At 42.3% G+C, this 21,342-nt stretch overlaps 1 protein-coding gene across 2 annotated transcripts in view; it reads left to right on the plus strand.

Moving 5' to 3' along the window:
• Positions 1-395: 395 nt before the first annotated feature.
• The window catches only part of ATP8A1 (ATPase phospholipid transporting 8A1), a 261,316-nt gene continuing 240,369 nt past the window's right edge, over positions 396-21,342 (plus strand). For both annotated transcript variants that reach the window (XM_049886325.1, XM_049886326.1), the window contains exon 1: positions 396-705. In XM_049886325.1, coding sequence (XP_049742282.1) covers positions 657-705 — 49 coding nt within the window. In that variant the 5' untranslated portion in view covers positions 396-656. The remainder of the gene's footprint in view (positions 706-21,342) is intronic.

Genomic DNA, 21,342 nt, shown 5'->3' on the forward strand with positions numbered 1-21,342 from the left:
GCCTCCCATTCCCCTTCTCTTTTTGCTTGCCCGCTCAGAACCAGCACCCCTTTCCAGAAAACTGAAGGCTCCACCACTGTTAAAAGCTAGAGGGTGGTGGGAGGGGATGTGAGAGGATGCAGGAGTCAAAGCACCTCCTCCCCACTGGACAAGACTTGGGGGAGTTCGAGCGAGAGTGAAGAGAGACCGGCGAGCCAGGGCGGAGCGAGGGTGCCGGAGATGGCTAACACCCCTCTCCTGAGGGTGGTACGGTCCGAGGAGGGGCGGGGCGGGGCGCAGGAGGCTCTCCCGGGTCTCTCCCCGCCCCTCGCCCGCCTTCCGGGAGGTGCTGCCGCGGGAGCCAGCGAGCGCGCTCCCCGGAGGCCCCTCCCCCTGCGCCGCCGCCGGAGCTCCGCCCCTCGCCGAGCCGCCCCCTCCGTGGCTGCAGGGAGAGCTCGCCCAGCTCTGCGGACGCCGCCACCTTTGCCGCCTCAGTGTCCTCCTTCTGCCGGCGTGCGGGGGCCGCGCCCGGCGGCGGCGCTGCCCTGGGTGGGCGGTGGGGCCAGCGCTCTGTCTGAGCGATCTGCTCGGCGAAGCCAGATCTCCCGCCCGTGCGGCGCCGCGACAGGTGCCGAGTCCAGCAGGCTGAGGACCCACCTGCGGCTACCGCCGTTGCAATGCCCACCATGCGGAGGACAGTGTCCGAGATCCGCTCCCGCGCCGAGGGTGAGTGGCAGTCGCAGCGCAGGGCTGTGCGGCGGAGCGCGCGGGGGCGGCTTGGGGCCAGCCTGAGGTCTGGCGGTGAGAGAGTGAGTGAGTGTGTGTGTGTGTGTCTGTCTGTCTGTCTGTCGGAGACGAGACGCCCCGTTTCAACTCCTCCCCCGGGCTATCTGGCGGTTGCTCTTGGTCGCTGGCGGACCCTTCTCCCTGCGCCGCCTCCAGTGCACTCGTAGACCTTTTTCTGGATGTACAATCCCGAATTGATGTCCTAGGCGGGAGCCCCAAGACTCGCTTTTCACTGCAGCTTGACCATTCGGTCCTTGTCATCTAACGCTCTCACTCTGCCCGGTGCCCTCCCCTGTAGCTTGCCGATCTCCCCCTCTCCGCTTTCCCTCCAATTGGAACAGATCACCAACCCCTCCACCCTCGCCTCCGGCGCCCACCTTCTTGCAGCCCCCACATCACAGCTACCCGAGAAGAAGATTTGCCTTTCCCAGATTGCAGGATCCTATGATCCTCAGCTCCTTGCTTCTCAGAGCGCGAGAAGCCTTAATTGGGGTGCTCAGTGGGGATCGTGTCTCTGCAATTGGGGCCTTCAGCGTCGGAGTCTCACCCAGGTCACGTCTGGGTTTTTTTGTTTTTATTTTTCCTTTTGCCTGCAACCCGCACTTTGGCCAGCTGGGCTGACTTTCCAGCAAGGTGGAAGCTATTTTCTTTGCTCCACCCAGGGCCAGCTGTTGAATGGCTACACTTGTCAACACTGAGCAATAGGGGTGCAAGCTTGTAAGCTCTTGGAGGACAGAGACTCTGCTCTGCTTTGCGCACCCTGCCTGTCATGTGGCAGGCACTCAGTAAATATGCCTTGATTTTGCTCTGGGCAGAGCCAAGATTGTACGTATCTCTAAGTTTTTGGTTTGTTTTTCTCTTCCATGAACCCATACTTGAATCCTGCGAAGGGTGGAGTAATCTGTTTTTGAGAACTAGTCTGTCTTGCCATGATCACTGATTCCCACCTCATTCCCACCCTTTAATATGAAAAAAAAAAAAAAAAGTAGTTTTAGAAAAAAGATATGGAAGTTAGACTAGAATTCCAGGGGTTTGAGACAGGCCATTTTTTTACTTTTCCTCTCCAGATTTGCCGTGTGGGCTTTAAGATCTATGTGTTTTTCTGATTGCAGCTTTTAGGGAATACTAAATGAATTTATTCTGGGGAGAATACCATGTAATAGTCCCACACAGAATTTAGCATATGGTTATTTTCGCTTGTAGTGTACTGAAAAAATATTTATATAGGATGTTAACAGTTTTAAATGCACACTTGAGTAGATAATAAATTGCTTGTTGATTGCAACTCATAGCAGCCCTATAGAACAGAGTAGAACAGCCCCATAGGGTTTCCAAGGAGCAGCTGGTGGATTTGAACTGCCAGCGTTTTGGTTAGCAGCTGAGTTCTTCACCACTGTGTCACTAGAGCTCCGAATAAGTAATACCAAAACCAAACCCACTGCCATCGAGTCGATTCTGACTCACAGCGACCCTATAGGACAGAGTAGAACTGCCCCATAGAGTTTCCAAGGAGCGCCTGGCGGATTCAAACACAGGTAAACATCCTTCTGGTATTCTCTGCTTTCAGCCAGGATCCATCTGACATCAGCAATGATATCCCTGGTTCCACATCCTCTTCTGAAACGGGCGTGAATTTCTGGCAGTTCCCTGTCGATACACTGCTGCAGCCATTTTTGAATGATCTTCAGGAGAATTTTGCTTGTATGTGATATTAATGATATTGTTCTATAATTTCCACGTTCGGTTGGATCACCTTTCTTGGGAATAGGCATAAATATGGATCTCTTCCAGTCAGTTGGCCAGGAACCTGTCTTCCATATTTCTTGGCATAGACGAGCGAGCACCTCCAGCACTGCATCCGTTTGTTGAAACATCTCAATTGATATTCTGTCAATTCCTGGAGCCTTGTTTTTTGCCAGTGCCTTCAGAGCAGCTTGGACTTGTTCCTTCAGGACCATTGGTTCCTGGTCATATGCCACCTCTTGAAATCGTTGAACGTCGACTAATTCTTTTTGGTGTAGTGACTGTGTATTCCTCCCATCTTCTTTTGATGCTTCTTGCATGGTTTAATGTTTTCCCCATAGAATCCTTCACTATTGCAACTCAAGGCTTGAATGTTTTCTTCAGTTCTTTCAGCTTGAGAAATGCCGAACATGTTCTTCCCATTTGGTTTTCCATCTCCAGCACTTTGCACATGTCATTATAATACTTTACTTTGTCTTCTCGAGAGGCCCTTTGAAGTCTTCTGTTCAGTTGTTTTACTTCTTCAATTCTTCTTTTGCTTTAGCTGCTCGATGTTCGAGAGCAAGTTTCAGAGTCTCCTCTGACATCCATCTTGATCTTTTCTTTCTTTCCTGTCTTTTCAGTGACCTCTTGCTTTCTTCATGGATGATTTCGTTGATGTCATTTCACAACTCGTCTGGTCTTCAGTCACTAGTGTTCAATGAGTCAAATCTATTCTTGAGATGGTCTCTAAATTCAGGTGGGACATACTCAAGGTCATATTTTGGCTCTCATGGACTTGTTCTGATTTTCTTCAGTTTCACCTTGAACTTGCATATGAGCAATTGATGGTCTGTTCCACAGTCGGCCCCTGGCCTTGTTCTGACTGATGATATTGAGCTTTTCCATCCACATAGATACTACTTCGTATTTATTGAATGAATGGATAGCTTTGAACTTGGTTTTTAATGAGCGTAGCCTAAGATTCTTCTCTTGATTGTAGAAACGATATGTGCTCATTGAAAAACCTCACACTTCAAAAGGTTTCAAGAAGAGAGTAAAAGTCACACCAAACTACGCCATCCAAAAATAATCACTGTTAACGTGTATATCCTTCCCAACTGTTTTTCAGGAGAGGAGAAATATATTTGTTAGGAAAAACAAATCTTACTCTATTTTTAATTTTTATTTCCCCCACTCGATAGTATTTCATGGACATCATTGCCTATCAAATAGAGATTTATGGAAACTCCGTGAAGGGTGGGATTGTTGTCTAGTGTTACTGCTGTGTCCTCAGTGCCTAGACTGTGTGCTTGGCACTTAGTGGGGGCTCGATAATTATTTATTGAATGTGCAGATCTATAGCATTAATTTTATGGCAGCTTAGCATTGTTATGCCAGTATATAAGAATTTACTAAGGAATCCTCTGTGGGTAGATATTTAAGTCATTTCAGTTTGTTTTTTAAACAAATCTTGAATAAACATCTTTGCACATTTTTGTACACTTTAGGTCCGTAGCCTTATTCTCTCAAATTTGTAACCATTTGTTAAAGGGCTGTATGTTACAGCATCTACTAGGGATCACCTTGAAGCCAGGGTTAAAAGTAAGGTAAAACAGCTAAAAAAAATTAACCTTTTGAAGAAAAAAGAAAGAAATCGAAAGTCAAGCCCATGGATTCAATTTTTTCTGATTATTTCTTTGTGAAAAGTTTCTACAGAGGGATTTCTGGGCCAAAACTATGTACCTTTTTATAAGTTTTGTTGTGTATTTCAAAATTGCTAGAAAAATCATACCCATTTCAATCCCACTGAAAGTAAATGAGAGTGCCTGTTTATCTTTTCTCCAGCACTGGGTAACTTTTTTTTTTTTTTTTTAATCTTTTTAATAAGCAGTGCAAAACATGAATCTTTAAGTTTACATTACTTTAATACATTGTTTAGTTAGGTTGGACATTTGGTAAGTTTAGTGATTATTTTTACTTTTTTCTGAATTGCCTATTCGTGTTTCTTTTTGAACCTTTTTTTTTTTGTATTGAATTTTAAGAGCTTTATTGTGCTTTAGAAGAAGGTCGACAGAACAAATTAGTTTCTCATTCAACAATTAATACATATATTGTTTTGTGATGTTGGTTGCCAACCCCACGACATGTCAACACTATCCCTTCCTGACCTTGGGTTCCCTATTACCAGCTTTCCTGTCCCCTCCTGCCTTCTCAGCCTTGCCCCTGGTCTTGTGTGCCCATTTAGTCTCGTTTTGTTTTATGGGCCTGTCTGATCTTTGGCTGAAGGGTGAACCTCAGGAGTGACTTCAGTACTGAGTTAAAAGGGTGTCCAGGGACCATACTTTCGGGGTTTCTCCAGTGTCTGTCAGAACAGTGAGTCTGGTCTTTTTCTGTGAGTTAGCATTTTGTTCTACATTTATCTTCACTTCTGACCGGGACCTTCTGTTGTGATCCCTGTTAGAGCAGTCAGCAGTGGTAGCCGGGTCCCATCTGGTTGTGCTGGACTCAGTCTGGTGGAGGCTGTGTTAGATGTGGTCCTTTAGTCCTTTAGACTAATCTTTCCCTTGTGTCTTTGGTTTTTTTTCGTCCTCCCTTGCCGCAGTTGGGGTGGGACCAGTGGAGTATCTAAGATGGGCACTCACAAGCTTTTAGGACCCCAGAGGCTACTCACCAAAGTAGGATGTAGAACATTTTCTTTGTAAACTATGTTATGTCGATTGAGCTAGATGTTCCCTGAGACCATAGTCCCCAGCCCTCAGCCCAGGAATTCGGTCCCTCAGGGAGTTTGGATGTGTCTATGAAGCTTCTGTGACCTAAGGACATCTTATATTTTAAGTTTCTTGATAACAGGTATTAACCATTTTCCCTATTTATAGTTTAACTTTTAACTTTGTTTATAGTTTTTCTTTTGTATATAAGTTTTTATGAAGTATAATCTTTAAATTTTTCCTTAAAATTTTTGCTTTAGTATCATATTTCTTATTTCAAGATAATAAGAAAATTTCACTTGTATTTTTCTTGTAGAACGTTTAGTTTCATTTTAAAAAGTTATATCTGTAATTCATGTAGAATTTATTTTGGTGTGAGTTGTGAGGTATGAATCTGATTTTATTTTTTTGCAGATCATTATTTACCTGGCACGATAATCATATATTTAATAATCCATTCTTTCCATACTAATTTGTGGTGCTTCTTTTGTTGTACTGAATTTACGTATATAGTTGAGTCATTTTTGTCTTTTTCTTCACTCTCTTTTATTTTGGTCTGCCATTGACTGCTAGTCTCCAATTCCTTTACGGCAACTTAATAAGAAATGTGGCATTTTTCATATATTGGGTTACTTAAGCTTGTATGTGCATGTCTGTCTATCTGCGTTGCACACACAGACAGGCTATGCCTCAAGCTTCTGGGTAGCCATTAGGCTGCTAGGAATGAGACATGTCCACCCCACCGGTATCAACCATTCTGTGGGTGCTCCATTCACCTGTGGTTGAGCCGTACACATGAGATGCTTACACAGTGTTGGGAAAGTTAAAGCCATTATTATTATTTATAGAAACCAAATAGTAAACAATAACAACAAATTCTCAAATATGAAATGCTTACCCTTCCCCAAATTACCCATGTCCATTCTTATGTCACTGGGTAGGTGCACTGTGGTTCAGGTCACATGTTGTGTTCATGTCACTGCTGCCTCAGGCTACCACCACGCTGCATGGGGCGCCTGCACAGCTCCCCAGTCTTCTGCTCTGCTCCCGGGTCTTACACTGCCTGGAAGGCCCCTGGACAGGATCTCCCCGGCCTTTGCGTCTGGACCTTTCTAAGCTTCTGCTGCTGGCTCCTGCCAAGCTGCCTGGACCGCTATGGCCCAGGGTGGAGGCGTGCAACCCCTGCATGGGGCACACTCAGGCCTCTGACCTGCATAAGCGTTACTACCCTTTTAGCTTCACTGGCAAGCCTCCCACCCAGAGGCTTCCCGCTCCACCTTGCTATAGGAAGACCCCTGCACAGAATCTGCTCAGGCAACCCCTGCACAGGGCACACTGGGACCTCTGCCCTGCCCGGGCAAGTTTTGCAGCTCTTTTAGCTCCACAGGCAAGCCTCCTGACGAAAGGCACTCAGCTCTCGCTCTGTGGGCCAGACAGGCTCACTGCCACTCTCTCTCGCAATCTTCAGCTCTTTCTCCTGGGTCTAGGAGGTTCTCAGTGCAGGGACTCTGGGTCTTGGTCCAAAGGACACACTCTGATTCAGACTCTTCTTGATGTAGTGTGATCCCCCTGAACCCTGTGGGATTAGCCTTTTAAGCCCCTTAAACCAACTAAAAGAATGAACAAATTTGTCTTGGAAGAAGTACAGCCAGAATGCTCCTCAGAAGCAAGGATGGCGAGACTTCATTTCACATACTTTCATCTCTCCAAAGTATGTGATAAGTCCCTGGAGAAGGACATCATGCTTGGTAAAGTAGAGGCTCAGCGAAAGAGAGGAAGACCTTCAAGGGTATGGATTAACACAGTGGCTGCAACAATGGGCTGAAGCATAACACCAATTGTGGGAATGGTGCAGGACCGGGCAGTGTTCCTTGTTGTTGTACGTAGGGCTGCTATGAGTTGGAGCCGACTCAATGACTCCTAACAACAACAAACCAACTAGTCCCCCTGGTAGACCACAGTCACCCTATTTGCATAGTCATAGTAAACTGTTAGTGAAGAGGATTTGAAGCACTTCCTAATGAAGATCAAAGACCACAGCCTTCAGTATGGATTACACCTCAACATAAAGAAACAAAAATCCTTACAAGTGGACCAATGAGCAACATCATGATAAACGGAGAAAAGATTGACGTTCTCAAGGATTTCATTTTACTTGGATCCACAATCAACAGCCATGGAAGCAGCAGTCAAGAAATCAAAAGACACATTCATTACATTGGGCAAATCTGCTGCAAAGGACCTCTTCAAAGTGTTGAAGACCAAAGATGTCACCCTGAAGACTAAGGTGCGCCTGACCTAAGCCATGGTATTTTCAATCATATCATATGCATGTGAAAGCTGGACAATGAATAAGGAAGGTCGAAGAAGAGTTGACACCTTTGAATTGTGGTGTTGGTGAAGAATATCAAATATACCATGGACTGCCGAACAAATCTGTCTTGGAAGAAGTGCGGCCAGAATGCTCCTTAGAGGCAAGGATGGCGAGACTGCGTCTTACGTACTTTGGACATGTTGTCAGGAGGTATCAGTCCCTGGAGAAGGACATCATGCTTGGCAGAGTACAGGGTCAGTGGAAAAGAGGAAGACCCTCAACAAGGTGGATTGACACAGTGGCTGCAACAATGAGGTCAAGCATAACAACGATTGTAAGGATGGCGCAGGACCGGGCAGTGTTTCGTTCTGTTGTGCATAGGGTCACCATGAGTTGGAACTGACTAGACGGCACCTAACAACAACATAACAGTAAACTGTTCAATCCCTGCAAGGGTTTTACACACCTTATTTGAATAGTGCCAGTCAATCATTTTGCGAAAGTTACAAGACCATGGCTAGAAGGGCCAATGAAAGCAATTTCCTGTACCACAAAGCTAATTTCTCTATTTACTGGTATCTTCTTTCATATACTAGAGAGAGTTTTCTTAAAATAAGTCCTGAACATTTGAATGATTTTATTCCTAGATGATTTATATTTTGTGAACGTATGTGAATGTTGTCGTTGTTGTTGTTAGGTGCTGTCGAGTTGGTTCTGACTCATAGCGACCTTACGCACAACAGAGCGAAACACTGCCCGGTTCTGTGCCATCCTTACAATCACTGTTATGCTTGGATGTTTGCAGCTGTTTCTTCTCATTTTGAGTCATGCCACATCAGCAAACGAAGGTCCCGAAAGCTTCACTCCAACCACGTCATTCAGGTCGACTCTACTTTGAGGAGGCAGCTCTTCCCCAGTCATCTTTTGAGTGCCTTCAGCCTGGGGGGCTCATCTTCCAGCACTATATCAGACAATGTTCTGCTGCTATTCATAAGGTTTTCACTGGCTAATGCTTTTCAGAAATAGACTGCCGGGTCCTTCTTCCTAGTCTGTCTTAGTCTGAAAGCTCGGCTGAAACCCATCCTCCATGGGTGACCCTGCTGGTATCTGAATACTGGTGGCATAGTTTCCAGCATCACAGCAACACACAAGCCCCCACAGTACGACAAACTGACAGACACGTGAGGGATATGTGAGTGGGATGCTTTTAAAATATAAATTTTCTTGTTTGTGACTGTTAGTGCGTGTATGGAACTGTTGATTTTGAGATTGACCATTGGTCTAAATTCTTTCATTTTTAATAGTTTTCAGTTAAATTTCATCTCTTTGTTTTTAAATAATATTGTATGTCATAGACCAGAGTATTTTTAGAAAGATGTTTTTGATTAATTAGAATTGATCAGATATATTTGGATTCATCTGTTTTTTTCTCAGGAAGATCGATTCATTTTTATCTGCTTCATGGACTCGGGTTCCAACTTACCACATTGAAGATTTCAGATAGTAGCCCTTTTGTAATAGCCTAGATATTACTCTCTTTACCCTTCTAGGGTAGAGGTGAGAATTTAGACTAGCTGGGATTTAACTAATTGTTCCATGGAATCTACTTATATTAAATTGGCATTCGTATCTCAGGTCAGCACTATCTAAGAAAAATAAAATGTGAGCCACAAATGCTAGGCATGTATGTCATTTTAAATTTTCTAGTAGCCACGTTAAAAAGCAAAACCAAACAGCCGAAATCAATTTTAATAATATATTTTCTTTAACCCAGGATATCTAAAATATCATCATCTCAACATGTCATTAATAAAAAAGTTAACCATGAGATATTTCACATTCATATTTTTGTGCTAAATTTTCTAAACCCAGGGTGTATTTTATACTTACAGCACTTCTCAATTTGAACTTGCTGTTTCAGGTGCTCACTAACCACATGTGGCTAGCGGCTACCATATTGGACAGCACAACTCTAGATTATATTTTTAGCAAGTGCTTGTAGGTTAGAATTTATTAGAGTTTTTCAGAATATAAAATTTTGTAATGAAAATTCATGGCTCAAAGTGAGCGTATTCAAAATACGTATATGAATATACTTCTCTCTTAAGCAGAAATTTAAGCCTTGAACTTCTTTTCCTTACAACAGAAGGCCAATCACGAATGTCCTCATAAAACCTCACAGAATAGTGCTTAGATAATATTGCTTTAGGCATGGCCCTTGTGATAATTTAAGGATTTTATATATGTACGTTGTAGCATCTTTTGAAGCCTATTTTGTTTCCAGTAAAAACAAAAACAAAAAAACTTTTAAAGATGGATTTGATAAGCAGAAACCATCATGTTAACATGAAATGTGTGTATATACACAGTAGCTTTCAGTGGTATGCTTTTATTGCCAAGGGAAGTGTCTTTTAAATTGAACCTCTTGTTCATTATTCCTTTGAGCCATCTTTGGAGATGACTGACCTCGAGCCCTGGTGGTGCAGTGATTAAGCACTCATCTGCTAACCACAAGGTCGACTGTTTGAACCCACCAGCTGCCCTTTGGGAGAAAGATGTGGCATTCTGCTTCCGTAAAGATTTACGAGTCGGAATTGACTCGACAGCAGTGGGTTTTGGATCCTGATCCATTTAGGGCTGTGCCTAATAGCATCAGGTTAGTCAGGTGACAGCTAAGGCAGGAAAGGTTAATGAGAAGGCCAAAGGCAGCCCAGGTTCTGAACCAAGAAACCTCCTCAGTGGGCCAGACCTGTTTAGAATACAAGACTGGCTTTATAGAGGTGAATTAGATGTTTTGTTCTGACAAATCTAGAATAGTTGAGTTTCTATAATTGGATTAGGTCCCTGTGGCTAACTCTGGCCCCAAGATAAAGCCAACTTGGTATACAAGAAATGTCCTTCCAGTGTCTGCAGCCCATCTTTTCCTCTTATCCTTTCCTCATCCCCATATAGATTTAGCCCTGCCCCAGTCTCTAAAACCTTAGGTAAGAGATTTAAGGAGCTCTGACTTAGCACTCTAGGGAAGAGGCATGAATCACCTGTCACCATTTCTCCAGTGCTCTGAGTGTGTGTCACAGCAACTTGTAGACCTCCAGGACTGGGACCCTGCCTTGTTCTGATAGTGTCTCCCTCAGAGAGCAGACTTGGCTCCCTGACCCTAGCTTGGTCTATGGGGCCCTGTACATGTGAGCAATTCTCCTGATGCTGAACTGGGCCTGCTAGGGTTTCTGAGTATGTTTGCTTGTACTTTCCTCACTATTGCTCTTGGCCAGCTTGTCTGAACAAACTTGTGTAGTTTTGGAGATCTTTGGTTCTGAGTGCACCATTTTCCCTGGATCCCTTGCTCAGCTGCTGAGCTGCCATCGTAATGACTGTGATAAGTTGACCCTCCCCAATCCCATTTTAGTTTGCCTAACTCTACTTTTTTTTTTAACCTACATCATTCCCTATCTGACTGAAGAAATGAAACAGGTCTGTCTGGTTAGATTTACCCAAGTTTGATGTGCTGCTTTATACCTTAAACTTAACTGGGTTCAATCCACCATCTACACCAGGATGGTTCTGATAAATGTTCTCCGTTGGACTTAGTCAGCTTTTAGTAACTTCGTTTATTTTCACAGTTTGTGGGTAAACATTAGGAAAATTACATGAGGAAAATGATCTGTCTGCCATCTTTAATCAAAGGGTGTCCATTCATCAATGTGAACAGGGCCATGGGAGGCTTGTGTAATGTGGGTTGTTTTATAGCCATATTGTGTACCTCAATGGTGTTCGACTCTGGCTGCACAGTGAATCATATGGGGGATATTTTAAACAATACTAATGCCTGGACCCACCCTAGACCAATGAAATCAGTCAGTCTTTGGGGGGTGTAGACCACTGATAGTTTAAGAAATCTCCCTGGGTAATTCTAATGTTCAGCAGTGTTTAAAAAAAAAAAAAACACTGGCTTTTATGCTTTAATATAGTTGCTTGCAGAGAGGATGAGGAATAGATTGTTAGAAGCCATATAATCTGCCAGCCAAGAAACCAAGAGCATATTGATATTTTTGGTAATTTTTTTTACTATTGCCCAGTGACCTTATGAATCTGATTATACCCCTCTTAATTTCCCCTCTGATTCCAAAGAAAGGTGCTCCAACTGAATGCAGAAATTATTGAACAACGTCATTAATATCACATGCAAGTAAAATTTTGCTGAAGGTTACTCACTAGTGGCTGCAGCAGTACATTGAAGGAGAACTGCCAGAAACTCAAGCTAGATACAGAAGAGGATGTGGAACCAGGGATATCATTGCTGGTGTCAGGTGGATCCTGGCTGAAAGCAGAGAATACCAGAAAGATGTTTACTTGTGTTTTATTGACTATACAAAGGCATTTGACTAGGTGGATCACAACAAATTATGGACAACATTGTGAAGAATGAAAATTCCAGAACACTTAATTGTGCTTGTGAGGAACCTGTACATAGATCAAGAGGCAGTCGTTTGGACAGGACAAGGGGATACCATGTGGTTTAAAGTCAGGAAAAGTGTGTGCTAGGGTTGTATCCTTTCACCATAGCTGCTCAGTCTGTGTGCAGAGCAGATAGTTCAAGAAGCTGGATTGTATGAAGAAGAACGGGGCATCAGGATTGGAGGAAGGCTCATTAACAACCTATGTTATGCAGATGACACAACCTTTCTTGCTGAAAGTGAAGAGGACCTGAAGCACTTTAGTATGGATTACACCTCAACATAAAGAAAACAGAATCCTCACAGCTGGACCAATAAGCAACATCTTGATAAATGGAGAAAAGATTGAAATTGTTAAGGATTTCATTTTACTTGGATCCACAATCAACACCTGTTGGAGCAGCAGTCAAGAAATCTAACGATGTATTGCATTGAGCAAGTCAGCTGCAAAAGTCTTCTTTAAAGTGTTAAAAAGAAAAGATGTCAACTTGAAGACTAAGATACGCCTTACCTTAGCCATGGTATTTTCAGTCCCCTCATATGTATGTAAAAGCTTGGCAATGAATAAGGAAGATGGAAGAATTGATGCCTTTGAATTATGGTGTTGGTGAAGAATGTTGAATATACCATGGACTGACAAAAGTACAAACATCTGTCTTGGAAGAAGTACTGCCAGAATGCTTCTTAGAAGCAAGGGTGGCGAGACTACATTTCATGTACTTTGGACATGTTCTCAGGAGGGGTAAGTCCCTGGAGAAGGACATCATGCTTGGCAAAGTAGAGGGTCTGTAAAAAAGAGGAAGACCCTCAATGAGATGGATTGACACAGTGGCTGCAACAGTGGGCTCAAGCATAATAATGATTGTGAGGGTGGCGCAGGACCGGGAAGCATTTCATTCTGTTGTACATAGTGTCCCTATGAGTTGGAACCGGCTTGATGGCACCTAACAACAACACAATTTCCCCCCTCAGAAATGGTAAAATTTATATTACTATACTCAGTTATTAGGTTTTGGAGCCTTTCCTTCAAAGTGAGAATTAAATATTCAATCCACTACAACCAAATAAAGAGTACAACACATTTAGTTTATTTTTACCTGGTGTTTATCTGCTCTGTGAACTTGTTAAATATGAGCTTTTCAATAGTGTCATTGCTAGTTTTTTTGCTTGCCTGTTTATATTGAGTATGTTGTAGTAATTAATCTCTTTACTCATCCTATATATATGTAGCCCACATGTTTAGTCATTTACAACTAGAAGAAAAAAAGCTCAATAACTTTGTAGAGGTCTTTGAAAGTCCTATGGCAACATTGTTTTCAAGGGGTATATTTTCTTTAGTTTATAATTATTGATTTATCCCACCAAGAGATGAAATAGTCTTTTACAGATTAATGTACAGAAAATGAAAACTTTTCACAAGTCCCGGTTTATATGCATTACCTGGTTGTTGAGACTCTTAGTTTAAAACTGTGGGTCCTCTGTGACCACGTGAGTTGGTGCTGGGTGTCTGGCTTCACGATGAGGATGTTGCCCACTGCCTGTGGTGAAGATTATTATTTCAAGCTCTAAGAATTAGAAAACAAGTGCCACAGTGCCTTGGGTGGAGTACATTCTGTCCAGTCCTCGTGTGATTTTTTTTTTACTTTATAGTTCTCTTCTGGAAACCCTGGTGGTGTAGTGGTTAAGTGCTACGGCTGCTAACCAAAGGGTTGGCAGTTCGAATCCGCCAGGCGCTCTTTGGAAACTCAACGGGGCAGTTCTACTCTGTCCTACAGGGTCGCTATGAGTCGGAATTGACTCGACGGCACTGGGTTTGGTTTGGTTTTTTCAGTTCTCTTCTATCCTAATTTGTTTCTGCATTTAGACTTTCTGTCGAGTCGATTCCGACTTACAGAGACCCTAAAGGACAGAGTAGAACTGCCCCATTGGGTTTCCAAGGAGCCGCTGGTGGATTCAAGCTGCCAACCTTTTGGTTAGCAGCCCTAGCTCTTAACCACTGCACCACCAGGGCTCCAATGTAACTTATACTCTGCAGATGAAAATCTTTTTTAAAAGCCAGAATTTGATGTAAAATGGGAAGGGAAGTTCTGGGTTTTTGACCCAGTTTGACCTCAAATGGCTACTTATTCCGTGTGTTTTTGTTTAAGGTTCGATAAAAGCAGCATTGCACTAGATTGCCCTTTGTTGGCTTCCAACTGAAAATAATTAGCAGAGAAGAAAGAAAAAAAGTCCTGTTAATTTCCCCAGGTGCTAAGTTGACACTCCCTTGATCTTATTAAGTGACTTTCCCTATGGAATTTGTGCTTACAATTGGTAATCCACTTTTACTGTATGTTTTAATTTTAACTAAGTCAATACCAAGGCCTTCAGCCTGAATTTAATAATTTTCCTTACGAGATGTCAGGCATTTTTTCCATACGCTCTGTTGGAATTATCCTTTTCTCTTAAAAATTGAGGCAAACTAATGGAATCACCATCTTTACTGCTTATGCCTCATGTGTCTATTCGGAGCCAGATGATTTGACATGGAAATTACCTAAGTAGAATGCGACACCCAAAACTTGAGGCCATAACTTATTTACTGCTCTTCTACTCTTTTTGTTTTCCCTAGAAGTCCAATTTCCTTAGCGTCTTAAACCAACACCCTATAAATTACTGACTTGAGAGAAAATGAAATGAGATGCTTGAAGCCCAGATAGGCCTGGAGTCATATCCAGGTTCTGGTCCTTCTGGGCTGTGTGGCTTTGGACACGTCACTTAACCTCTCTTGAGACTTCTGGTTCTTTTTGGTAAAATGGTAATGATAAAATACCTACTGGTAAATCATTTGCTTGTTGGGTAGAAAGTAGACTCTAGTGCAGCCAAGCCTGGTTGCATATCGGAATCTCCCAAGGAGCTTTAAAAATGCTGATCTCCAGTTCCCACTCTGGGATTCTACTTCCCTCTTGGGGATAAGAGTTGAAGCAAGCAGAGATGATGGTGGCTTGGACTATTTGGTATCAGTGGAGGTGGTAAGAAGTTGACAGATTCATGATATAATTTGAAGGTTGATCTAACAGATTTGTTGGTGAATAGGAAGTGGAGTGTTAAAGAAAAAGAGAAGTCGAGAATGACCAAAGTTTTGGGCCCTGAGCCCAAAATAATGGTGCCACTCACTGAGCTAGAAAACACTGAGATGAAGCACTGAAGACCTGCTTGCATCTTAGAAAGGAGAAGTCTACATGTGCCAGAACAGTAAATGTCTATATACATTTGTTCTCTTAGACTATTACATTTATCCTAAAAATCAGGTATTCAGTCTTTTCCATCCATCCCCTAGTTCCCCCATCTTTTTTTCTCTGAATATTCTTTAGAACTTCAGTAAACATGACTATTATCGTCTTACCTGTTCTTCATTGCTGTGGATTTTAGGCATCTAGGAACTGTTTTTTTAGGAACTGTATGGGATTCATCTCTGTGGGATAATAATTGTCTTGTGCTAGGACCTTCTCCAATCAGAGTTGATAGGAACAGTTTTTCATGCTGTCATCATGTTCTTTTGGCTCCTGAGGTACTCCAAACTTCAAGGACATTCTCTGGAGTGGAGAAATTAAATGAAAACACTTGGTATAAAGTAGGTGCTAAGCAAATGTTACTTGAATCTGTGTCTGGTGAGTGATTGAGATGAGATCAAGCTGTTCAGATTTTGGAAGCTGAACTTTCAGAATGCTGGGGTGATTTTGAAATCCCATGGCGTTTCCTTATTATCATGTAGAGGCCGATTGCATCTTGCTTGACAGTGGCCACAAGTATGCCAGCAGATTTAGGGGGCTGATATCATGATTCCAATGAGTTATGGTACTATCTGGAGGCCCAAGCGTGAGAGGGTTCTTTATGCACTGGATGGTTTTTGTTTGTGGCATTAGGAGGTTCTTGAAGCATGTGCTCCATCCATCCTCTCATCGGTCTTGTTCCACTTGTGAATCAGGTATGGCTGATGGCAATCTCACACATGTGTAGGTGTCATTGCTTTAATGCCGCTGAGCACTGAACTGGGTCTTTGAAGTTTTTGCAGCCCACCACCTATCATTCACACATCCTAGTTTAATCCTCTTGGTGTGGTTTCTGTCTTCCTTTTTAGCCACATCCTGACAAACTGAAGGTTGCCAGCTATACTTGCTTTTGTGCAAATGGCCTTCTAGATCTCTGAACTTGTCTAACCAGCCTTGGTGAGTTCTTTAATACTGCCCACAGTGCTTATGGCCAATGAGCCATCCTGGAGGCACACCCATTCTCAGGGTCATGATAAGGTGTGGTGGAGTTCTTGGGTAAAGACTTGGCCCCTGCCCCCCAGTACGATGAAGCGCTCTTTTGTGGATTTCCTATTTTTCCAGCATTGTTTGATGAACTTTAGAGGTTTTACATGCCAGATCGTAACACTTCTTGTCATGAACAGACAGATGAGAGCATCACACCTTCCTTTACCCTGGTTAATGGTTGGCTCTGTAGAGTAAAAAGCCGTTGTTATTGCTCATGCGTAATTCTTGTTGCTGTGTGTGTTGTGCTGACTTCTTCACCAAAGTCATAATTGACAGCTAGGCTTTATTTCCTCACTGGACGTTTTTATGGTGGAGACATTGTTAAAAAAAAAAAGGCGAATGATTTTTTTCTCACTTGCAAAGTCACAATGAAGTATCGTCTTTATAAGGAAGAAGGAGGTACCAGTCAACCTCCACTGACTCATTCCCGGAATAATACAGCAGCAAAGTAATGTTATTTGAGGTGTTTCTGCTTCTTTTCATAAAATGAGGACTAGTCAGTTGGAAACAGAACTTCATCAGCCTGTTGCTTTGTTATAAAATGCATAAATAGCTCTAAAAATTAAAGTTGTAATACCTCAGATAACTTTCACAGTTGTTTATGAATTTTTTTCCAGTACTTTTAAAGGCCTGGCTCATTCAGAATTATAGCCCAGTTATCTCTCTTCTGTGAACACATCTTCACTGCAAGCGCTTATGTCAACTGTGTAATTCAGTAATGCACTTTCTATATGTAGTGATGACCCTGCACTGGCGCTGTATTAGTGGGTCTCTGATGACCTTATAATTGTTTTTTATAAAAAAAAGAAAAACTTTTTAAAAAGGTTTTTAAAAACCCTTTTTGGAAGGGTAGGATGATGGAATTCTAGAGTTGGAAGTGAATTTGGAGGTCATTAAAGTGTAGCACAGTACCTGATACAGCCTCTTAAGGACATTGCTTGTAATTGATTATCCAGCTTCTGCCTGAATACCTCTTAGTGATGGGAATTTCATCCCTTCTTAAGACACTGTATTCCATTTGCAGGCAGCTCTGATTCTTAGCAAGTTCTTCCTTGTGTTGAGCCACAAGTTGTTCTTTTGTGTATCGTCTTCTGATTGGTGTTTTAAGGTAGAATGTCTCTTTTGTCGCATACGGGTCCTTCAAGTGTTGTTGTTGTTGTTAGCTGCCATTGAGTTGGCCTCTGTCTCCTGGCAATCCCATGCACAAATGAATGGAAAGAACAGTGCCTGTTCTTGTGTCATTCCCATGATCAGATGTGGATCAGACAGTTGTGATCTGTAAGGTTTTCATTTGCTAATTTTTGGGTGTAGATAGCTGGGCCTTTTTCTGTAGTCTGTCTTAGTCTAGAAGCTCTACTGAAATTTGTTCAGCAGCATTAGAACAACATGGAAGCCTCCACTGACAGGTGGGTGGTGGCTGCACATAAGGTGCACTGACAGGGAGTCAAACCCGGCTCTCCCGTTTGGAAGGCAAGAATTCTACCACTGAGGTACTACTGTCCCCATCCTTCAAGTACTAGATACTATTTATTATCATCTCTGTCTGCCTTCAGTGCTCTCTTACGTGACATGGGCACAGGTCATCCTGGATTTTCTCCTCTGGGTGTGCCATAGTCTTTCCCTGCTAATGTTTTATCTCCAGGACTGAACTTTTGTCCTCAGTGTTCCCAGTGTTTGATGGTGCACAGTAGACTGGGCCACTTATCTTCCTTGTAACCAGCACTCTCTCTGACAGTGCAGCCCAAGGCAGAATCAATTTTGAGAGGCAGTCATATGACAATGCTAATATACATAGAGCATAGAAGCAACAAAAACCTTTATTTTCTACATGTCTTGCTAGGCCAAATGTTGCCTGTATTGTATTTGCATAATTGATATTTTAGGCCTTCTTATAAACCCATTGCCATTGAGTCTATTTTAACTCACAGCAACCATATAAGAGAGAGTAGAACTACCCCATGGGATTTCCGAGGACTGGCTGGTGAATTTGCACTGCTGACCTTTTGGTTCGCAGCTGAGCTCTTAACCATTGCGCCACCAGGGCTTCAGGCCTGCACATAGGACCTTCAGTTTATTCAGCCTCTCAAAGCCTTCTTGAATTCTGATTTATTGATCTCATTGGCAAATTTATTAATCATGCTATGTATGTCTTTACAAAGTCAAAATTAAGACAAGTGTATAGGGCCAGAAACAAAGTGCTGGGGTTTACCAAGTTCTCCTTTTCAGCTTAGATCAATCCATTAATCAGCATAGACGGACAATGATTTAAAATACTTTACATGATTTATAGCATTGAATTGTCAGACAATTTATGGTCAAAGAAACAAGAGGCCAGAGAGGTTCAATAATGTAGTGGCAGAGCTGGGATTGGAACCCAGAAGTCTGACTCCTGAGCCCTCGTTAAGTAATGCATTTACTTTAACTGTCCAATCACTTGGAATCACAGCTGAGCCTCATGGGACTCCGCCCTTTCTGTCGTTTATCTTACCCAGTAGTGCCATGTTTCTTTCCTCTCTCTGTCTATTCCATTCTCTACTTTATATGGTCAGCCTGCATGTGGCTTCAGGGTGCCAGGACCTCCTCCCTACCCCCAAGCTCAGCTTCTCTGTGACTGTCCCAGCTCAGTGCCTGGTAGGCCTGTATCTCTACATCACAAGTACATATTTCCAGAAAGGAATCTGATTGGCCCAGCTGGTTAGGTGCCCAATATTGCCCCTGGCCCCTAGGGCCAGGGTACTAGATCAGGGAGGGGGAGAAGCAGGACCAAAGGTGTTCAGAGTAGGCTCTTTCAAAAGGTTAAGAGTTCGGCTGCTAACCAAAAGGTTGGCAGTTGGTACCTACCAGCCGCTCCTTGGAAACCTGTGGGGCAGTTCTGCTCTGTCCTGCGGGGTTGCTAAGAGTCAAACTGGGCTACGGGTTTGGTTTGGTTTTTTCAGGTAGGGAGGAGCCAAAGTATTGCTCCAGTCTGAGCCCCCCAGGGCATGTTTGTCAACTCGTAGTGAATTCACATAGTCACATAATCGTGGGATCTGGTGTCTCCATTTTATAAAACCAGGACCTGGCCAAAAGATGGTGGTAATCCAGATGTTTAGGACTCTATTTAAAGAGAGAAAGGAAAGGAAAGGAAGTTAATTTAGGTAGGTCCCCAATGAGCACCACCTCTCTTTAAACCATCTTCTCAATAATCTGCACTTGATTTTTGACCAAGGTTGACCTCAGACTCATTGGACAATGGCAGTATTGTTCAGATGTTGGGAATGTAAAGGACCTTTTTTAAAGGGAGAAAAATTCTTTTGATTCTTGAGAATATATGCTGTGTATAAGAAACCTGTTGTAAAAACAATTAAGTTTTATTCAGTGTTAATTGAATTCTCGCTGCAGAAGTTTTTTTTTTAACTTCTAAAGTATTTTCAAATTTTTACCATAAATACTTTAAAATCTGTGCAAATCTGTGAACTCTGAAAGCACATCTGTATACTTCATGTGCATAAAAAGTGGTTTATAATATACAGGATTCATATACCCTTTGTTTTGGAACTTCTCATTCCCCATGGTTGTTCTTTGATTAGTGACAGTTTCCTTAACTATTTTGTAGGTTCTCTCAGTTCTGTAGGTTAAAATTGTTTTTTTTGGCTACAAAATATGAATTCATTTACAGCTGCTAGATGCTGGCCTTTTTTTAAAAAAAAAAAAACCCTCTACCCTTTTTTTTCTTCAGTTCCTCCAACTATTACATATTCTAACCTTTCTAGTCTGAAGATCATTATTCTTGATAAAAAGAGAAGTAGAAATTGAGAAGTTCTGCTTTTTATTTTATTATCTTTGACATTACACCATGTTATAGGCAGCATACCTAGCCCCTCAATTCCTTTCATTCCAAATGGAAGGAAAAAAACATTTTGGTGGCTTCTAACATTTTTTTAAACCCCTTTGCACTGTTTTCAGGTGTCTTGTGTCTGTTGTTATGTGCTGTTTAGCATGTGAGCCTGTTTCCAACCTTTTCTCATGATCTTTTCTTTTGTCTTCTTTTACTCGTTCAAGGACTTCCTGTGCAGCCACAGTAGTCTCTTTGAATATGCCTCCCTTTTCCCCCTTGTCAGGACCTCGCACAGATAGTCAGCGTGTTGCCTTATTGGGCCTTCTGGACTTCTGTTCCTTTGTGGGTCCTGGTGGTACTTGAAATGTGCCCTCCTGAAGTCTAGAACAGATGTCTGGCTTGCCTTGGTATTCCCCTTTTTGACTGTCAGGAGCTCTTTGGTACAGTTATGTTTTTAAAGAAGTATCATTATTACTTTACCACATTTGCATTGCTTAGAATCCTGTCTATAGTATTAGTTCCTCAACTTGTTTCCTGTGCCTTTTCAGAGATGAATTTGATACCAAGGCAAGTCAGTGATGCTTTTAGCTAATTAAGATTTCTAGGAGTTGTGTGGTGGTTGAAAGCCCTCATTGCTAGAGTTATCTGCTTCTGTGCCAATTTTTAAATCTATATTGGGAAGACATCGTTTATTTCTTCTATCTGACCAAGTGATCTATGGGATATTCCCCAAGTGATGACATGAAATTCCTCTGTAGTTCATTCTCTTCTTCCTTCTCCAGTTAAGCTCAGTTTGACATTAGTAAATGTTTTCAGTACTGTTTCCACTAGGCTGGCAGCCAAGGAGATTGAGTGCTTGCTGTGTGTGAGGCCCCACTCTGGGCACACCATAGATTTTTTCAGGTAATACTGCTCAAGGATAGCGTTTTTTCTGAATGCATTTTTTCTCAGTGAACCACTTAGAATTTGTAGTAGAGGGCTACTTTTGGAGCTTGCAGCAATTCACCATGAGTTCAGGAAGTGTTAAGTCCTTATTTTATTCCTGTTTTAGACCAAAAAAAAAGCTCTTGATGTGTTTTCTCCCTTGTATAATTTTAGATCAGTTTACACAAAGACACTTTAAGAAAACTTATCATTTACTATGTATGGTAATGACAGGTCCTGATAGGAAAATATATTAGGGAGTTACAGACAAGAACATAAAATTCTGGGAATTTTTGGATGTCTGATATTAAAATAGAAAATTTCGTAAATATTTATT

Source organism: Elephas maximus, chromosome 5 (assembly GCF_024166365.1).
Source record: "Elephas maximus indicus isolate mEleMax1 chromosome 5, mEleMax1 primary haplotype, whole genome shotgun sequence".
Classification (NCBI taxonomy): Eukaryota; Metazoa; Chordata; class Mammalia; order Proboscidea; family Elephantidae; genus Elephas; species Elephas maximus.